General features: G+C 54.6%; 1 protein-coding gene and 1 long non-coding RNA gene across 2 annotated transcripts in view; one reads left to right on the forward strand and one right to left on the reverse strand.

The window, feature by feature from the left end:
• Positions 1–19,607, forward strand: part of LOC145530002 (uncharacterized) — a 1,493,464-nt gene that overhangs the window by 935,825 nt on the left and 538,032 nt on the right. Inside the window, exons 111-112 of the long non-coding RNA XR_014071397.1 lie at positions 4,601–4,712; positions 12,256–12,367. This is a non-coding gene — a long non-coding RNA (uncharacterized LOC145530002). The remainder of the gene's footprint in view (positions 1–4,600; positions 4,713–12,255; positions 12,368–19,607) is intronic.
• LOC145529929 (uncharacterized) lies at positions 6,011–8,553 on the reverse strand. Its single transcript, XM_081550699.1, has 3 exons — positions 8,384–8,553; positions 7,672–7,984; positions 6,011–7,421 (listed from the first exon to the last, which is right to left on the reverse strand). Exons 1-3 carry the CDS (start codon positions 8,516–8,518, stop codon positions 6,784–6,786), a joined length of 1,086 nt encoding a protein of 361 aa, XP_081406825.1. The 5' UTR covers positions 8,519–8,553; the 3' UTR covers positions 6,011–6,783.

Genomic DNA, 19,607 nt, shown 5'->3' on the forward strand with positions numbered 1-19,607 from the left:
GCCCCAGCGTCCTCACCTCTGTGCTCTGGCGTGCTGGGCTCCAGGTCCTCCTGCTGCCTCAGAGGCTGGGGTTCTCGGGACTCTGGGTCGGAGCCGGGTGTGCTGAGCTCCGTGGCAGCCTCAGACTGGGCCGCCGGGTGTATCCTGTGTGGTGTCTCGGCAGCAGGCCTTCCCCGCCTCCGCTTCGCCCCCGGTGGGGCTGATGCCTCCGTGGGCACGCTCACCTGGAGCCTGCACTGGGCCTCAGGGGCGGGGGGGTGGTGCTCCGACCCCTCCCTCCGGGAGGTGGACGGGGTGTCCCCGTCCTCGGCCTCATCACGTGGGAAGCTCTGCAACGACAGTGACCGTCAGCCAGCCATGCTGGGACTTTTCCGAGCTGGGCCTGGCCAGTGGAGCCGCTGCTTCTGCCTGCTCGAACTTCTCTTCCCAGAAGGGTCAGAGACGTGTGTCTGCTCAGATCCCCACCCGGGACGAAAGAGACCGACCTGAGGGTGTGAGGCCAGCCTGGGCGGCCGGCGCTGCCCGCACTCTCCCCATCCCAGCCAGCCTGCTCTCCCCTGGGGTGTGGACACAACTTGCCCGCAGGCTTCTGACCCCACATCCGCCTGGGCTTCCTTGAGGGAGACACACCCCGAGAAACCCGCATCCACACACACAGGCAAAGGACCCGGTGTTTCCGGGTGGCATGGGAGAGGTGGGCTGGCCCGGCCTGGGGCTCCCCGTGTTACCTTTCTGTTTCTCCGGGCAAAGGGCCAGAGGCCTCTCGGGGGTGCCCTGAGCCAACGTCGACAGGGTGCCCACGCACACTGCCTGTGAGCTCTCCTCAGGCCCCGGCCTCTGGGCAGGGGCAAACAGCAGAACATCCTGGCAGCAAGTGATCTGGCTGGGGGCTCCTCTCCGCTCTGGAGGCCTGGATACCCGGGTTGCGGGTTCTGTTGGGTTCTGTTGCCGGCAGGTGACATCATTTCCTGGGGTTCGTGCTGAGGTCCCTTCCCCAAAACTTCCCAAGGGAATCTCTGGGTTTCTGACTGCTCGACCACCCCCCTTAGGCCATGTGCAGGCACAGTGACAGCCACACAGCCCAGCCCACAGCCCTGGGGAGGCCTGGGTGCAGCCAGGGCCTGAGCTCCGAGGACCCCGCTGCTCTCAGACCAGGCTCCTTCTTCTCATAAGTGGTGTGGCCCTGGACAAGCGTATGCCCCTCAGGGTTTCCCCAGTCTCTCCATCTGCAGAGTGGGGGTCATTCTCCCATCTGCTTCCTAGGTCTGTCGGCCTACGAGCAGCTCCATGCCTTTCCACCTGGGGCCGATATCACGTGGAGCTTGTGCGCTGAGACTTCAGAAAGAAAGACTCCATCCAGGGCTGACACAGCACAGAATGGGGCAGAACGAGGCCTGGATGCGCCGTGGTACCCAGGAAAAGGCACTCCCCCTCCTGAGTGTTTTGAGACCCCGCATCCAAGTTGGAGGACCGAAAGGAAGACTCGAAGGTCTCCCTCTCTTATAGAAAAGAGTAGCCAACTTTCTGGTCCTCTGTTTCCATTGAGATTCTGTTCAAGTGTCCCAGCTCGGCTTCTGCGGGTGGCTGAGCTTCTAATGGCTCCCTGCGTTCTTGTCTTTTCCTCTCCAAACCTTCTGTCCTTTTCCCCCTTCTGGGGTGGAGGGGCGCTGTCATTGCTTCTACCTTCGAGACAGATTGATGAAACGTCTGGACCATCGACTCCTTTCCTCTCTTTGGTTCCGTGTCTCTCTCTGGCTGTGTCCCTCTCTTTTCCCTTCTCGATTCAGTCTGTGTCTTCCTCTTTCTCTCTCGTGTGTGGATGGATGGATGCTAGGAATGCACATGTATATGATTAGATGAGGGTTATGTTTTAGGGATAGGTTAGAGGGAGAGAAAGGCTTTAGGTCGGAGTTGGTCATGGGGGAAGGGTCAAGGGTGGTGGTGGTGTTTCTTGGAATCTGAGTGCTGTGCGTTCTTCGTCTCTTTCCATATGAACCCCTTCTCAGATACACCACTTGCAAGGAGTCTCTCATGTTCCGTTTCCTATCTTTTGCATTTCTGAATGCTTAGCTTCTCTGTTGTGAAGAGGTTCCATTGGATGGAAACCCATTGGCGTACTTCGTTTTCCTCTTTCCCTTACTTGAAGAGACCCATTTCTACCTCGGCCCAGCAAATGGCAAGGAGACTCTGATGTTAAGGAGCCTTTGACCTACGCTTCTTTCTAGCTATCTCATGACATCAGTCTTTAGGGTGAGGTTTTTCCCCGATATTGAGGTGGTGTGAGATCAAAACCCATAGCGTTCTTCAGATGTAGCTGTCTGGTTTTCCCATGGACATTTATTGAAGAGGCTTTCTTGTTCCCATTTGGATATTCTCCCCTTTTGTGTCAGAGATGAGTTGACCATGGATGCCGGGGTTTGTTTCTGGACCCTCAACTTTATTCCATCGATCTGGATCTGTGTGTGTTGTTGTATTCCCAATAGCATACTGTCCTGCTGCTGCCGCTGCGCCTAAGTCACTTCAGTCGTGTCTGACTCTGCGCGACCCCATGGCCTGCAGCCTACCAGGCTCCTCCGTCCAGGGCGTTTTCCAGGCAAGAGTACTGGAGTGGGTCGCCATCGCCTTCTCCGATACTCTCCTGAGGATCCTAGTTTGGTCGTCTAATTTCCTTTCACACAACCTTGGATGTCCGTATCGGGGCTTTTTCGTCGGATTGTATTGACAATTTAGGCTCTTTTCTGTTTCCGTACCCCTTTTGCAATTCTTTGTTCGGTGCGAAAATGCATTGGCATTTTGGGAGGAATAGCATCGAAGCTGTGGATTGCCTTGTGGGGCTGTGACATCATTTTCCCAATAGGAATTCTTTCAAGCCCTGAGCACAGCTTCTCTTTCCAGTGGTTGGTGTGGGCTTGATCTTCCTTCTTCCATCTCTCGCCGTTTTGTGAGAACAGGTCCTTCCTTCCCTTCTGGGTTAGATGGACTCGTGGGTATCACTTCAGTGAATGGCATTGTCAGTGGGGGTGATAATTCCCTTCTCATTGGAAGACTTTGCTGTGAGTATTAGAAATGCAAGTGATTTCTCTTCCCCTTCCTCCCTGTCCATCTCTCAGAGCCACCGGGAAACAGAGGCCTCATCCAGGGTCACACAGGCCTGAGGGAGTGCAACTAGACTGTTGTTTCTTCAGGCCCTCAGTGCTGGACATCATCCGGGATACTCTGTGTGTGTCTTCCTCAGTCTGCTGTCCCTTCAGACCTTTCCCTAGTTTTCACAGGCTTGTCGTGTTGGTGTTCTTTGTCTGTTTGGAGACACATCCTTGAGAAGCTTTGTGTTTCCACTCATTCGTCTCGCGATGTATGACCTGTCTTTTGCTTTTGTAATGAGGTCTTTCCCACAGTAGATATCTTTGATTTTGCAAAGTCCACTGTATTCTCTGGGTTGTTTTGTGGGCTGCCTTTTTGTTTTGTGTGTGAAGACTCAAAGCACATGTCCGGTTTCTGCTCATTGTTCTTCTAGATTTGTGACAAGTTTTCATGGAAACTTTGTCTAGGCATAACTGGAAGTGAACTCGGTGTAAGGTGTCAAGTCTCCATCTCCATTCATGTCATGCCCTGCAGTTTCCAATTCCCTGTTCCTGAGTGGTTTTGGAGACCTTGTGGGAAGTTTGGTTGCATCGGAGTTTGCGTTTCCACCTTGAGTAGATTCACACTGTTCTGCCCTCAGGGACACTGTCAAGGGGGAGTGAGGAGCAGCCTGCACTTCCAGCAGTGACCACACGGTGGGGCGAGTGCTGCTCTCCCCTCTGGGAGCCCCAGGCCACAGGCATCCCAGTGAGGAGCCAGCTCTGTGCTCAGCTGAAAGGAGTTAGTCTCTCAGGAGCCTCTGAGCCCTTGCCTTTGGATCACCCAGGGTGGGCATTTGCTGTGACAGAAAAAATTGCCCTGAATTCCATGGACGGAAGAGCCTGGCTGTGTAGAGTTCGTGAGTTGCCGTGAATCAGACACAACTGAGGACACAAAAATTCAATAGACTAAAACACTTTTTGGGGGTGGGGGGAGTGAAAGGGGGTGATGTGGGGTTTTTTGTCTTATATAATAGCCGAGGGAAATCTAGTTTAAACCTAAATTCACATAGATGGGAAAGGTATAGCTCTCCGTCACCCTATTAAAAAAAAAAAAAAAAAAGTCTTAACTTTTCTGAAAGCTTATTTAGTAGCTTCCTTGAGCAGTTCATTGTGAAGGATTTTTTTTTTTTCTTTGACATTGGCCTCATTAAAAAGTACGGTTTGCCTTTACTGGATAATTTTGTTCATTGGTTTGTTAGGGAATCTTGGTAATATTTGAGTTTCCTGGGGAGTATGGTCACATGACCTGGCCCTGGCCAATCGGTGCGTTCCACCTCCCTGGCCACTGTGATTGGCTCCGGACTGGGGCAGTGCCCAATCGGGGCCCAGGGCCGGGCCTCACGTTGGAAGCCAGGGGAAGACGAGCTCTCGTCCTGCTGGGGTAGGGGAAGGGGTGGGGCCGGGGGAGGTCAGGCTCCAGCAGTGGGAGGGGCTTGAGGTCCGCCTGCGGCAGTTGGTGACCTTCCTGCTCCCCTCAGGGCAGAGCCGCCGGCCTGAGAATGAGGGCGCTGCTGAGCCCAGGGGCTGAGATGGCCCGCTGCTGCTGTGGTCCCAGAGCTCCACCCGAGACCTGAGGGAGGCCGTCTGCCCGTGAGTCCTCTCCCGCTTGTCTGTCAGCTTGTTTGAACCATGCTGGGTTTTCTGCCCAGCTGGCTAAGGGGAGTCCCTGGAAATGCAAGGGTGTGGGTTTTGGCAGACTTCAGGGAAGACATGCCAGATGAGCCTGGGAGACTCCAGCTTAATCTGGATTCAGGAGATATCTCTTCGGGCCAGCTAGTAATTGTAGGATAAGCCTAATGAGTCTTCACAGGATGAAGAGAGTAACGTGCCAAGGTAGCAATCGATGTCCTCATTCGAGAGGATGAAGCTGGTGCTCAGAGAAGGGGGGAACTTGGCCAGAGCAAGGAGGTGTGCACCCAGACAGAACCCCCAGATCCGGCCATTTGAGCTCAGGGAGGCCACTGGTGTGGCTTGTCCCTGTGGCAGGGGCCGAGGCACGCAGCCCACCCTGATTCCTGCGGGGGCCTGACTTGGGAAGTGCCATCTTGTAGCTTTGAGACTCACCAAACCAAATTGCACTGGAGAGAGGAAGGACACCTTCCTTCATCCACCCCCCACCCCCGCCGGATTCCCACATACCCTGACCCCTTTCTCTTGATTTCGGAGCCATTTCCAGAGTCCCGCTCATATGACCTCATTCGAAGTGCACTGTGGACGAGCTGCCATCTGCAGCTGCTACCACAGCAGCCAAGGGCTTTAGCTCCCGAGTACCTCCCTTCCTTTGGAACTTGGGGGCCCTCTACTCCCCACTTGCACACCATAGACCTTTGCTGAGGATTGTGGGGACCCTCACTCAGTTTGCAGCACGTTGTAGCCATCCCTGTCCTCTCAATACCTCCCTTGCCACTCAGCTTGTGAGCCCCTTTGGAGCAGCGTGGCCCACCTGGCTGCAACGGAAGAGACACAGCTGACAGTGAAACAACAGCTTAGATCTGACAGCCAGAAAGCTCTGTCAAAAGGGACCTCCCTCTTCACACCGTAGAGGCTGTAGGAGCCGCCAGGCTTTCGGAACCAGTGCTGGGGCCAAAATGACTCCACAGCCGTTTTCCTTCCTGGGGAGGGTTCTGGCTCGAGTGGGAATGGCTCAAGTCTCCTAAGGTTCTGAAAGCCCACTGTGTGCAGATTCACGGTACACAGAGAGGAGAAGGTGGAGTCCTGCCCTGGAGGTGGTCACAGCTCACGGATGAGCCAGGCAGGCAGGCAGGCAGGCAGGCAGGGCATGAGAACACCTGAGCTGCCTTCATGAGTGAATGGTGTGGGGGCAGAGGAAGAGAAGCCGGTCTGCTCCCTCATGTGGTGCCCAGGGCAGGTTGTCCCCAGAGGAAACCCTTACGACGGTGAGGACTCTCACTGCTGTTTCCCAAGGGGTTCCGTCGGTGCGTGTCTTCCCCGGAGCGGTCAGGCCGTCTCTAAAGTACACTGGCCATGGGCATTGCCTCTCCTTGGAACTTCCCACGTGTTTCTCTTTTTTATGGAACAGTGATTTTTCTAGAGGGGTTCTGGGCCACAAGGTTGTTGGGTCATTTTCTAGCCTTCTGTCGTGAAGAACGCTTTCCTGGGCGTTGGGGTGGTTTGTTGTTCCAGCTCCCTTTCTTGGCTTCTTTTGGGAGCTGGTGCAACAAGAGGAGCTCAGCCTCTGCCTTCTGGCTGAGATGTCACCCTTCAAACAGCAATGCCTGCCTGGAGATAATGATGGCATTTGCCAAAAGGGCTTCGTTTGGCACATGATATCTTGAAAGGACGTACACCGTCCTGTCAGCTATCAAAGGCTAGTTCAAATGACATAAAAATGAGAACTCTCCAATGGAGTCTTACAGTAGGTGGAGAGTCCGAAAGAAACTCCTTCAGTCATTTCACTGAGAGTCATTGATTGGGGACACCAAGAATATAGGAAGGAATGCAGAAAGAAAAGATGAAATTGTGTTCAGGATCGGGGGGAGGGATGAACAGGGCGTGCTTGCCTTGAATCCAGGCTTTGTTGGGGGGTGGGGCATAAAGATCAAACGGGTCTGAAACCACAAAGTGGTGATGGTAACACAGTATCACCAGAGTTACACAACAGTGTTTCCAAATTGCAACAATGATGAAAAAGTTTACTAACTTAACCAACAAGTTCCCAACTTAACCAACAAAAATACAGGAAACCATACAAAAAATAAAACATCACCAGAAAGGTGGAAACAAACCAAATGCAAAGCAGTTCAGGGGAAAGGAACTCCATGTCCCCTGGGGGCAGACCGAGTTGACAGCGTCCACGGTGAGCCGACAGGGATGGAGGCGGCAGAGCCGACCGCTCCCCTGGACGTGGTGTTTCCGGCAAGGGCTCTGGGTCTCTGTCCAGAGCGGGGGCTCGTTCTTCCTGCAGGGGTGGGTGAGTCATCGTCGGCGTCTGGGTGTTGCGCGGGAGCCAGGGCAGGCTCTCCCTGCCGAGGCGGTGACTCCTCCTCTGCCTCGGGTTCTCCTGCCAAAGCCCGAGCAGGTACAGGTGCACGTGGAGGTGGAGGTTCTGGCTGAGGGGGTGGGACATCAGTGCCTGGGGCTGGGGGTCCTGCAGGCACGGAGATCCGATCTGCCCGGTGTGCTGGCCAGAACCCAGCTGGCCTGGTGTCTCTGCGAGGGCAAGTCTCGGTTCTCCATCTGCCCTCGGTGGATCCCTGGGTCCTGCACCTGGAGCCACCACCTCTGTAGGGACAGGTCTGGGAAGTGGAGCCTGGTTCCAGTTGGAGGCCAGTGCTAGAGCTGGGGGAGAAGCAAAGTTTGCCCACAGGCCAGCCTTGGCATGTGCGTATCCCGGGACAGAAAGCTTCCAAGAGATTCCCAAAGAATACCCAGGGTCGGATGTCTTTTGGGACTGAAGTGTGCAAGATGGGGGTGGGGGTGTGAGGCCAGCGCTTGCTGCAGGCCCAGCAGCATCTTTCGGGGACTCGTCCCTGTGTAGCTCAGCACCCCCTCCCCACACACTCCCGTGCACCAGCCCCAGCGTCCTCACCTCTGTGCTCTGGCGTGCTGGGCTCCAGGTCCTCCTGCTGCCTCAGAGGCTGGGGTTCTCGGGACTCTGGGTCGGAGCCGGGTGTGCTGAGCTCCGTGGCAGCCTCAGACTGGGCCGCCGGGTGTATCCTGTGTGGTGTCTCGGCAGCAGGCCTTCCCCGCCTCCGCTTCGCCCCCGGTGGGGCTGATGCCTCCGTGGGCACGCTCACCTGGAGCCTGCACTGGGCCTCAGGGGCGGGGGGGTGGTGCTCCGACCCCTCCCTCCGGGAGGTGGACGGGGTGTCCCCGTCCTCGGCCTCATCACGTGGGAAGCTCTGCAACGACAGTGACCGTCAGCCAGCCATGCTGGGACTTTTCCGAGCTGGGCCTGGCCAGTGGAGCCGCTGCTTCTGCCTGCTCGAACTTCTCTTCCCAGAAGGGTCAGAGACGTGTGTCTGCTCAGATCCCCACCCGGGACGAAAGAGACCGACCTGAGGGTGTGAGGCCAGCCTGGGCGGCCGGCGCTGCCCGCACTCTCCCCATCCTAGCCAGCCTGCTCTCCCCTGGGGTGTGGACACAACTTGCCCGCAGGCTTCTGACCCCACATCCGCCTGGGCTTCCTTGAGGGAGACACACCCCGAGAAACCCGCATCCACACACACAGGCAAAGGACCCGGTGTTTCCGGGTGGCATGGGAGAGGTGGGCTGGCCCGGCCTGGGGCTCCCCGTGTTACCTTTCTGTTTCTCCGGGCAAAGGGCCAGAGGCCTCTCGGGGGTGCCCTGAGCCAACGTCGACAGGGTGCCCACGCACACTGCCTGTGAGCTCTCCTCAGGCCCCGGCCTCTGGGCAGGGGCAAACAGCAGAACATCCTGGCAGCAAGTGATCTGGCTGGGGGCTCCTCTCCGCTCTGGAGGCCTGGATACCCGGGTTGCGGGTTCTGTTGGGTTCTGTTGCCGGCAGGTGACATCATTTCCTGGGGTTCGTGCTGAGGTCCCTTCCCCAAAACTTCCCAAGGGAATCTCTGGGTTTCTGACTGCTCGACCACCCCCCTTAGGCCATGTGCAGGCACAGTGACAGCCACACAGCCCAGCCCACAGCCCTGGGGAGGCCTGGGTGCAGCCAGGGCCTGAGCTCCGAGGACCCCGCTGCTCTCAGACCAGGCTCCTTCTTCTCATAAGTGGTGTGGCCCTGGACAAGCGTATGCCCCTCAGGGTTTCCCCAGTCTCTCCATCTGCAGAGTGGGGGTCATTCTCCCATCTGCTTCCTAGGTCTGTCGGCCTACGAGCAGCTCCATGCCTTTCCACCTGGGGCCGATATCACGTGGAGCTTGTGCGCTGAGACTTCAGAAAGAAAGACTCCATCCAGGGCTGACACAGCACAGAATGGGGCAGAACGAGGCCTGGATGCGCCGTGGTACCCAGGAAAAGGCACTCCCCCTCCTGAGTGTTTTGAGACCCCGCATCCAAGTTGGAGGACCGAAAGGAAGACTCGAAGGTCTCCCTCTCTTATAGAAAAGAGTAGCCAACTTTCTGGTCCTCTGTTTCCATTGAGATTCTGTTCAAGTGTCCCAGCTCGGCTTCTGCGGGTGGCTGAGCTTCTAATGGCTCCCTGCGTTCTTGTCTTTTCCTCTCCAAACCTTCTGTCCTTTTCCCCCTTCTGGGGTGGATGGGCGCTGTCATTGCTTCTACCTTCGAGACAGATTGATGAAACGTCTGGACCATCGACTCCTTTCCTCTCTTTGGTTCCGTGTCTCTCTCTGGCTGTGTCCCTCTCTTTTCCCTTCTCGATTCAGTCTGTGTCTTCCTCTTTCTCTCTCGTGTGTGGATGGATGGATGCTAGGAATGCACATGTATATGATTAGATGAGGGTTATGTTTTAGGGATAGGTTAGAGGGAGAGAAAGGCTTTAGGTCGGAGTTGGTCATGGGGGAAGGGTCAAGGGTGGTGGTGGTGTTTCTTGGAATCTGAGTGCTGTGCGTTCTTCGTCTCTTTCCATATGAACCCCTTCTCAGATACACCACTTGCAAGGAGTCTCTCATGTTCCGTTTCCTATCTTTTGCATTTCTGAATGCTTAGCTTCTCTGTTGTGAAGAGGTTCCATTGGATGGAAACCCATTGGCGTACTTCGTTTTCCTCTTTCCCTTACTTGAAGAGACCCATTTCTACCTCGGCCCAGCAAATGGCAAGGAGACTCTGATGTTAAGGAGCCTTTGACCTACGCTTCTTTCTAGCTATCTCATGACATCAGTCTTTAGGGTGAGGTTTTTCCCCGATATTGAGGTGGTGTGAGATCAAAACCAATAGCGTTCTTCAGATGTAGCTGTCTGGTTTTCCCATGGACATTTATTGAAGAGGCTTTCTTGTTCCCATTTGGATATTCTCCCCTTTTGTGTCAGAGATGAGTTGACCATGGATGCCGGGGTTTGTTTCTGGACCCTCAACTTTATTCCATCGATCTGGATCTGTGTGTGTTGTTGTATTCCCAATAGCATACTGTCCTGCTGCTGCCGCTGCGCCTAAGTCACTTCAGTCGTGTCTGACTCTGCGCGACCCCATGGCCTGCAGCCTACCAGGCTCCTCCGTCCAGGGCGTTTTCCAGGCAAGAGTACTGGAGTGGGTCGCCATCGCCTTCTCCGATACTCTCCTGAGGATCCTAGTTTGGTCGTCTAATTTCCTTTCACACAACCTTGGATGTCCGTATCGGGGCTTTTTCGTCGGATTGTATTGACAATTTAGGCTCTTTTCTGTTTCCGTACCCCTTTTGCAATTCTTTGTTCGGTGCGAAAATGCATTGGCATTTTGGGAGGAATAGCATCGAAGCTGTGGATTGCCTTGTGGGGCTGTGACATCATTTTCCCAATAGGAATTCTTTCAAGCCCTGAGCACAGCTTCTCTTTCCAGTGGTTGGTGTGGGCTTGATCTTCCTTCTTCCATCTCTCGCCGTTTTGTGAGAACAGGTCCTTCCTTCCCTTCTGGGTTAGATGGACTCGTGGGTATCACTTCAGTGAATGGCATTGTCAGTGGGGGTGATAATTCCCTTCTCATTGGAAGACTTTGCTGTGAGTATTAGAAATGCAAGTGATTTCTCTTCCCCTTCCTCCCTGTCCATCTCTCAGAGCCACCGGGAAACAGAGGCCTCATCCAGGGTCACACAGGCCTGAGGGAGTGCAACTAGACTGTTGTTTCTTCAGGCCCTCAGTGCTGGACATCATCCGGGATACTCTGTGTGTGTCTTCCTCAGTCTGCTGTCCCTTCAGACCTTTCCCTAGTTTTCACAGGCTTGTCGTGTTGGTGTTCTTTGTCTGTTTGGAGACACATCCTTGAGAAGCTTTGTGTTTCCACTCATTCGTCTCGCGATGTATGACCTGTCTTTTGCTTTTGTAATGAGGTCTTTCCCACAGTAGATATCTTTGATTTTGCAAAGTCCACTGTATTCTCTGGGTTGTTTTGTGGGCTGCCTTTTTGTTTTGTGTGTGAAGACTCAAAGCACATGTCCGGTTTCTGCTCATTGTTCTTCTAGATTTGTGACAAGTTTTCATGGAAACTTTGTCTAGGCATAACTGGAAGTGAACTCGGTGTAAGGTGTCAAGTCTCCATCTCCATTCATGTCATGCCCTGCAGTTTCCAATTCCCTGTTCCTGAGTGGTTTTGGAGACCTTGTGGGAAGTTTGGTTGCATCGGAGTTTGCGTTTCCACCTTGAGTAGATTCACACTGTTCTGCCCACAGGGACACTGTCAAGGGGGAGTGAGGAGCAGCCTGCACTTCCAGCAGTGACCACACGGTGGGGCGAGTGCTGCTCTCCCCTCTGGGAGCCCCAGGCCACAGGCATCCCAGTGAGGAGCCAGCTCTGTGCTCAGCTGAAAGGAGTTAGTCTCTCAGGAGCCTCTGAGCCCTTGCCTTTGGATCACCCAGGGTGGGCATTTGCTGTGACAGAAAAAATTGCCCTGAATTCCATGGACGGAAGAGCCTGGCTGTGTAGAGTTCGTGAGTTGCCGTGAATCAGACACAACTGAGGACACAAAAATTCAATAGACTAAAACACTTTTTGGGGGTGGGGGGAGTGAAAGGGGGTGATGTGGGGTTTTTTGTCTTATATAATAGCCGAGGGAAATCTAGTTTAAACCTAAATTCACATAGATGGGAAAGGTATAGCTCTCCGTCACCCTATTAAAAAAAAAAAAAAAAAAGTCTTAACTTTTCTGAAAGCTTATTTAGTAGCTTCCTTGAGCAGTTCATTGTGAAGGATTTTTTTTTTTTCTTTGACATTGGCCTCATTAAAAAGTACGGTTTGCCTTTACTGGATAATTTTGTTCATTGGTTTGTTAGGGAATCTTGGTAATATTTGAGTTTCCTGGGGAGTATGGTCACATGACCTGGCCCTGGCCAATCGGTGCGTTCCACCTCCCTGGCCACTGTGATTGGCTCCGGACTGGGGCAGTGCCCAATCGGGGCCCAGGGCCGGGCCTCACGTTGGAAGCCAGGGGAAGACGAGCTCTCGTCCTGCTGGGGTAGGGGAAGGGGTGGGGCCGGGGGAGGTCAGGCTCCAGCAGTGGGAGGGGCTTGAGGTCCGCATGCGGCAGTTGGTGACCTTCCTGCTCCCCTCAGGGCAGAGCCGCCGGCCTGAGAATGAGGGCGCTGCTGAGCCCAGGGGCTGAGATGGCCCGCTGCTGCTGTGGTCCCAGAGCTCCACCCGAGACCTGAGGGAGGCCGTCTGCCCGTGAGTCCTCTCCCGCTTGTCTGTCAGCTTGTTTGAACCATGCTGGGTTTTCTGCCCAGCTGGCTAAGGGGAGTCCCTGGAAATGCAAGGGTGTGGGTTTTGGCAGACTTCAGGGAAGACATGCCAGATGAGCCTGGGAGACTCCAGCTTAATCTGGATTCAGGAGATATCTCTTCGGGCCAGCTAGTAATTGTAGGATAAGCCTAATGAGTCTTCACAGGATGAAGAGAGTAACGTGCCAAGGTAGCAATCGATGTCCTCATTCGAGAGGATGAAGCTGGTGCTCAGAGAAGGGGGGAACTTGGCCAGAGCAAGGAGGTGTGCACCCAGACAGAACCCCCAGATCCGGCCATTTGAGCTCAGGGAGGCCACTGGTGTGGCTTGTCCCTGTGGCAGGGGCCGAGGCACGCAGCCCACCCTGATTCCTGCGGGGGCCTGACTTGGGAAGTGCCATCTTGTAGCTTTGAGACTCACCAAACCAAATTGCACTGGAGAGAGGAAGGACACCTTCCTTCATCCACCCCCCACCCCCGCCGGATTCCCACATACCCTGACCCCTTTCTCTTGATTTCGGAGCCATTTCCAGAGTCCCGCTCATATGACCTCATTCGAAGTGCACTGTGGACGAGCTGCCATCTGCAGCTGCTACCACAGCAGCCAAGGGCTTTAGCTCCCGAGTACCTCCCTTCCTTTGGAACTTGGGGGCCCTCTACTCCCCACTTGCACACCATAGACCTTTGCTGAGGATTGTGGGGACCCTCACTCAGTTTGCAGCACGTTGTAGCCATCCCTGTCCTCTCAATACCTCCCTTGCCACTCAGCTTGTGAGCCCCTTTGGAGCAGCGTGGCCCACCTGGCTGCAACGGAAGAGACACAGCTGACAGTGAAACAACAGCTTAGATCTGACAGCCAGAAAGCTCTGTCAAAAGGGACCTCCCTCTTCACACCGTAGAGGCTGTAGGAGCCGCCAGGCTTTCGGAACCAGTGCTGGGGCCAAAATGACTCCACAGCCGTTTTCCTTCCTGGGGAGGGTTCTGGCTCGAGTGGGAATGGCTCAAGTCTCCTAAGGTTCTGAAAGCCCACTGTGTGCAGATTCACGGTACACAGAGAGGAGAAGGTGGAGTCCTGCCCTGGAGGTGGTCACAGCTCACGGATGAGCCAGGCAGGCAGGCAGGCAGGCAGGGCATGAGAACTCCTGGGCTGCCTTCATGAGTGAATGGTGTGGGGGCAGAGGAAGAGAAGCCGGTCTGCTCCCTCATGTGGTGCCCAGGGCAGGTTGTCCCCAGAGGAAACCCTTACGACGGTGAGGACTCTCACTGCTGTTTCCCAAGGGGTTCCGTCGGTGCGTGTCTTCCCCGGAGCGGTCAGGCCGTCTCTAAAGTACACTGGCCATGGGCATTGCCTCTCCTTGGAACTTCCCACGTGTTTCTCTTTTTTATGGAACAGTGATTTTTCTAGAGGGGTTCTGGGCCACAAGGTTGTTGGGTCATTTTCTAGCCTTCTGTCGTGAAGAACGCTTTCCTGGGCGTTGGGGTGGTTTGTTGTTCCAGCTCCCTTTCTTGGCTTCTTTTGGGAGCTGGTGCAACAAGAGGAGCTCAGCCTCTGCCTTCTGGCTGAGATGTCACCCTTCAAACAGCAATGCCTGCCTGGAGATAATGATGGCATTTGCCAAAAGGGCTTCGTTTGGCACATGATATCTTGAAAGGACGTACACCGTCCTGTCAGCTATCAAAGGCTAGTTCAAATGACATAAAAATGAGAACTCTCCAATGGAGTCTTACAGTAGGTGGAGAGTCCGAAAGAAACTCCTTCAGTCATTTCACTGAGAGTCATTGATTGGGGACACCAAGAATATAGGAAGGAATGCAGAAAGAAAAGATGAAATTGTGTTCAGGATCGGGGGGAGGGATGAACAGGGCGTGCTTGCCTTGAATCCAGGCTTTGTTGGGGGGTGGGGCATAAAGATCAAACGGGTCTGAAACCACAAAGTGGTGATGGTAACACAGTTTCACCAGAGTTACACAACAGTGTTCCCAAATTGCAACAATGATGAAAAAGTTTACTAACTTAACCAACAAGTTCCCAACTTAACCAACAAAAATACAGGAAACCATACAAAAAATAAAACATCACCAGAAAGGTGGAAACAAACCAAATGCAAAGCAGTTCAGGGGAAAGGAACTCCATGTCCCCTGGGGGCAGACCGAGTTGACAGCGTCCACGGTGAGCCGACAGGGATGGAGGCGGCAGAGCCGACCGCTCCCCTGGACGTGGTGTTTCCGGCAAGGGCTCTGGGTCTCTGTCCAGAGCGGGGGCTCGTTCTTCCTGCAGGGGTGGGTGAGTCATCGTCGGCGTCTGGGTGTTGCGCGGGAGCCAGGGCAGGCTCTCCCTGCCGAGGCGGTGACTCCTCCTCTGCCTCGGGTTCTCCTGCCAAAGCCCGAGCAGGTACAGGTGCACGTGGAGGTGGAGGTTCTGGCTGAGGGGGTGGGACATCAGTGCCTGGGGCTGGGGGTCCTGCAGGCACGGAGATCCGATCTGCCCGGTGTGCTGGCCAGAACCCAGCTGGCCTGGTGTCTCTGCGAGGGCAAGTCTCGGTTCTCCATCTGCCCTCGGTGGATCCCTGGGTCCTGCACCTGGAGCCACCACCTCTGTAGGGACAGGTCTGGGAAGTGGAGCCTGGTTCCAGTTGGAGGCCAGTGCTAGAGCTGGGGGAGAAGCAAAGTTTGCCCACAGGCCAGCCTTGGCATGTGCGTATCCCGGGACAGAAAGCTTCCAAGAGATTCCCAAAGAATACCCAGGGTCGGATGTCTTTTGGGACTGAAGTGTGCAAGATGGGGGTGGGGGTGTGAGGCCAGCGCTTGCTGCAGGCCCAGCAGCATCTTTCGGGGACTCGTCCCTGTGTAGCTCAGCACCCCCTCCCCACACACTCCCGTGCACCAGCCCCAGCGTCCTCACCTCTCTGCTCTGGCGTGCTGGGCTCCAGGTCCTCCTGCTGCCTCAGAGGCTGGGGTTCTCAGGACTCTGGGTCGGAGCCGGGTGTGCTGAGCTCCGTGGCAGCCTCAGACTGGGCCGCCGGGTGTATCCTGTGTGGTGTCTCGGCAGCAGGCCTTCCCCACCTCCGCTTCGCCCCCGGTGGGGCTGATGCCTCCGTGGGCACGCTCACCTGGAGCCTGCACTGGGCCTCAGGGGCGGGGGGGTGGTGCTCCGACCCCTCCCTCCGGGAGGTGGACGGGGTGTCCCCGTCCTCGGCCTCATCACGTGGGAAGCTCTGCAACGACAGTGACCGTCAGCCAGCCATGCTGGGACTTTTCCGAGCTGGGCCTGGCCAGTGGAGCCGCTGCTTCTGCCTGCTCGAACTTCTCTTCCCAGAAGGGTCAGAGACGTGTGTCTGCTCAGATCCCCACCCGGGACGAAAGAGACCCACCTGAGGGTGTGAGGCCAGCCTGGGCGGCCGGCGCTGCCCGCACTCTCCCCATCCCAGCCAGCCTGCTCTCCCCTGGGGTGTGGACACAACTTGCCCGCAGGCTTCTGACCCCACATCCGCCTGGGCTTCCTTGAGGGAGACACACCCCGAGAAACCCGCATCCACACACACAGGCAAAGGACCCGGTGTTTCCGGGTGGCATGGGAGAGGTGGGCTGGCCCGGCCTGGGGCTCCCCGTGTTACCTTTCTGTTTCTCCGGGCAAAGGGCCAGAGGCCTCTCGGGGGTGCCCTGAGCCAACGTCGACAGGGTGCCCACGCACACTGCCTGTGAGCTCTCCTCAGGCCCCGGCCTCTGGGCAGGGGCAAACAGCAGAACATCCTGGCAGCAAGTGATCTGGCTGGGGGCTCCTCTCCGCTCTGGAGGCCTGGATACCCGGGTTGCGGGTTCTGTTGGGTTCTGTTGCCGGCAGGTGACATCATTTCCTGGGGTTCGTGCTGAGGTCCCTTCCCCAAAACTTCCCAAGGGAATCTCTGGGTTTCTGACTGCTCGACCACCCCCCTTAGGCCATGTGCAGGCACAGTGACAGCCACACAGCCCAGCCCACAGCCCTGGGGAGGCCTGGGTGCAGCCAGGGCCTGAGCTCCGAGGACCCCACTGCTCTCAGACCAGGCTCCTTCTTCTCATAAGTGGTGTGGCCCTGGACAAGCGTATGCCCCTCAGGGTTTCCCCAGTCTCTCCATCTGCAGAGTGGGGGTCATTCTCCCATCTGCTTCCTAGGTCTGTCGGCCTACGAGCAGCTCCATGCCTTTCCACCTGGGGCCGATATCACGTGGAGCTTGTGCGCTGAGACTTCAGAAAGAAAGACTCCATCCAGGGCTGACACAGCACAGAATGGGGCAGAACGAGGCCTGGATGCGCCGTGGTACCCAGGAAAAGGCACTCCCCCTCCTGAGTGTTTTGAGACCCCGCATCCAAGTTGGAGGACCGAAAGGAAGACTCGAAGGTCTCCCTCTCTTATAGAAAAGAGTAGCCAACTTTCTGGTCCTCTGTTTCCATTGAGATTCTGTTCAAGTGTCCCAGCTCGGCTTCTGCGGGTGGCTGAGCTTCTAATGGCTCCCTGCGTTCTTGTCTTTTCCTCTCCAAACCTTCCGTCCTTTTCCCCCTTCTGGGGTGGATGGGCGCTGTCATTGCTTCTACCTTCGAGACAGATTGATGAAACGTCTGGACCATCGACTCCTTTCCTCTCTTTGGTTCCGTGTCTCTCTCTGGCTGTGTCCCTCTCTTTTCCCTTCTCGATTCAGTCTGTGTCTTCCTCTTTCTCTCTCGTGTGTGGATGGATGGATGCTAGGAATGCACATGTATATGATTAGATGAGGGTTATGTTTTAGGGATAGGTTAGAGGGAGAGAAAGGCTTTAGGTCGGAGTTGGTCATGGGGGAAGGGTCAAGGGTGGTGGTGGTGTTTCTTGGAATCTGAGTGCTGTGCGTTCTTCGTCTCTTTCCATATGAACCCCTTCTCAGATACACCACTTGCAAGGAGTCTCTCATGTTCCGTTTCCTATCTTTTGCATTTCTGAATGCTTAGCTTCTCTGTTGTGAAGAGGTTCCATTGGATGGAAACCCATTGGCGTACTTCGTTTTCCTCTTTCCCTTACTTGAAGAGACCCATTTCTACCTCGGCCCAGCAAATGGCAAGGAGACTCTGATGTTAAGGAGCCTTTGACCTACGCTTCTTTCTAGCTATCTCATGACATCAGTCTTTAGGGTGAGGTTTTTCCCCGATATTGAGGTGGTGTGAGATCAAAACCAATAGCGTTCTTCAGATGTAGCTGTCTGGTTTTCCCATGGACATTTATTGAAGAGGCTTTCTTGTTCCCATTTGGATATTCTCCCCTTTTGTGTCAGAGATGAGTTGACCATGGATGCCGGGGTTTGTTTCTGGACCCTCAACTTTATTCCATCGATCTGGATCTGTGTGTGTTGTTGTATTCCCAATAGCATACTGTCCTGCTGCTGCCGCTGCGCCTAAGTCACTTCAGTCGTGTCTGACTCTGCGCGACCCCATGGCCTGCAGCCTACCAGGCTCCTCCGTCCAGGGCGTTTTCCAGGCAAGAGTACTGGAGTGGGTCGCCATCGCCTTCTCCGATACTCTCCTGAGGATCCTAGTTTGGTCGTCTAATTTCCTTTCACACAACCTTGGATGTCCGTATCGGGGCTTTTTCGTCGGATTGTATTGACAATTTAGGCTCTTTTCTGTTTCCGTACCCCTTTTGCAATTCTTTGTTCGGTGCGAAAATGCATTGGCATTTTGGGAGGAATAGCATCGAAGCTGTGGATTGCCTTGTGGGGCTGTGACATCATTTTCCCAATAGGAATTCTTTCAAGCCCTGAGCACAGCTTCTCTTTCCAGTGGTTGGTGTGGGCTTGATCTTCCTTCTTCCATCTCTCGCCGTTTTGTGAGAACAGGTCCTTCCTTCCCTTCTGGGTTAGATGGACTCGTGGGTATCACTTCAGTGAATGGCATTGTCAGTGGGGGTGATAATTCCCTTCTCATTGGAAGACTTTGCTGTGAGTATTAGAAATGCAAGTGATTTCTCTTCCCCTTCCTCCCTGTCCATCTCTCAGAGCCACCGGGAAACAGAGGCCTCATCCAGGGTCACACAGGCCTGAGGGAGTGCAACTAGACTGTTGTTTCTTCAGGCCCTCAGTGCTGGACATCATCCGGGATACTCTGTGTGTGTCTTCCTCAGTCTGCTGTCCCTTCAGACCTTTCCCTAGTTTTCACAGGCTTGTCGTGTTGGTGTTCTTTGTCTGTTTGGAGACACATCCTTGAGAAGCTTTGTGTTTCCACTCATTCGTCTCGCGATGTATGACCTGTCTTTTGCTTTTGTAATGAGGTCTTTCCCACAGTAGATATCTTTGATTTTGCAAAGTCCACTGTATTCTCTGGGTTGTTTTGTGGGCTGCCTTTTTGTTTTGTGTGTGAAGACTCAAAGCACATGTCCGGTTTCTGCTCATTGTTCTTCTAGATTTGTGACAAGTTTTCATGGAAACTTTGTCTAGGCATAACTGGAAGTGAACTCGGTGTAAGGTGTCAAGTCTCCATCTCCATTCATGTCATGCCCTGCAGTTTCCAATTCCCTGTTCCTGAGTGGTTTTGGAGACCTTGTGGGAAGTTTGGTTGCATCGGAGTTTGCGTTTCCACCTTGAGTAGATTCACACTGTTCTGCCCTCAGGGACACTGTCAAGGGGGAGTGAGGAGCAGCCTGCACTTCCAGCAGTGACCACACGGTGGGGCGAGTGCTGCTCTCCCCTCTGGGAGCCCCAGGCCACAGGCATCCCAGTGAGGAGCCAGCTCTGTGCTCAGCTGAAAGGAGTTAGTCTCTCAGGAGCCTCTGAGCCCTTGCCTTTGGATCACCCAGGGTGGGCATTTGCTGTGACAGAAAAAATTGCCCTGAATTCCATGGACGGAAGAGCCTGGCTGTGTAGAGTTCGTGAGTTGCCGTGAATCAGACACAACTGAGGACACAAAAATTCAATAGACTAAAACACTTTTTGGGGGTGGGGGGAGTGAAAGGGGGTGATGTGGGGTTTTTTGTCTTATATAATAGCCGAGGGAAATCTAGTTTAAACCTAAATTCACATAGATGGGAAAGGTATAGCTCTCCGTCACCCTATTAAAAAAAAAAAAAGTCTTAACTTTTCTGAAAGCTTATTTAGTAGCTTCCTTGAGCAGTTCATTGTGAAGGATTTTTTTTTTTCTTTGACATTGGCCTCATTAAAAAGTACGGTTTGCCTTTACTGGATAATTTTGTT

Source organism: Giraffa tippelskirchi, chromosome 12 (assembly GCF_054371585.1).
Source record: "Giraffa tippelskirchi isolate mGirTip1 chromosome 12, T2T-mGirTip1v1.2.pri, whole genome shotgun sequence".
NCBI lineage: Eukaryota > Metazoa > Chordata > Mammalia > Artiodactyla > Giraffidae > Giraffa > Giraffa tippelskirchi.

Bases quoted from the DNA above. Each gene is read 5' to 3' on its own strand.
- LOC145529929 (XM_081550699.1), bottom strand. From the start codon at position 8,518: ATGTTCTGCTGTTTGCCCCTGCCCAGAGGCCGGGGCCTGAGGAGAGCT. The intron at 7,985-8,383 runs GTAACACGGGGA...CTGTCGTTGCAG, and splicing joins TTGCCCGGAGAAACAGAAAG to AGCTTCCCACGTGATGAGGC. The intron at 7,422-7,671 runs GTGAGGACGCTG...CTTCTCCCCCAG, and splicing joins CAGCACGCCAGAGCACAGAG to CTCTAGCACTGGCCTCCAAC.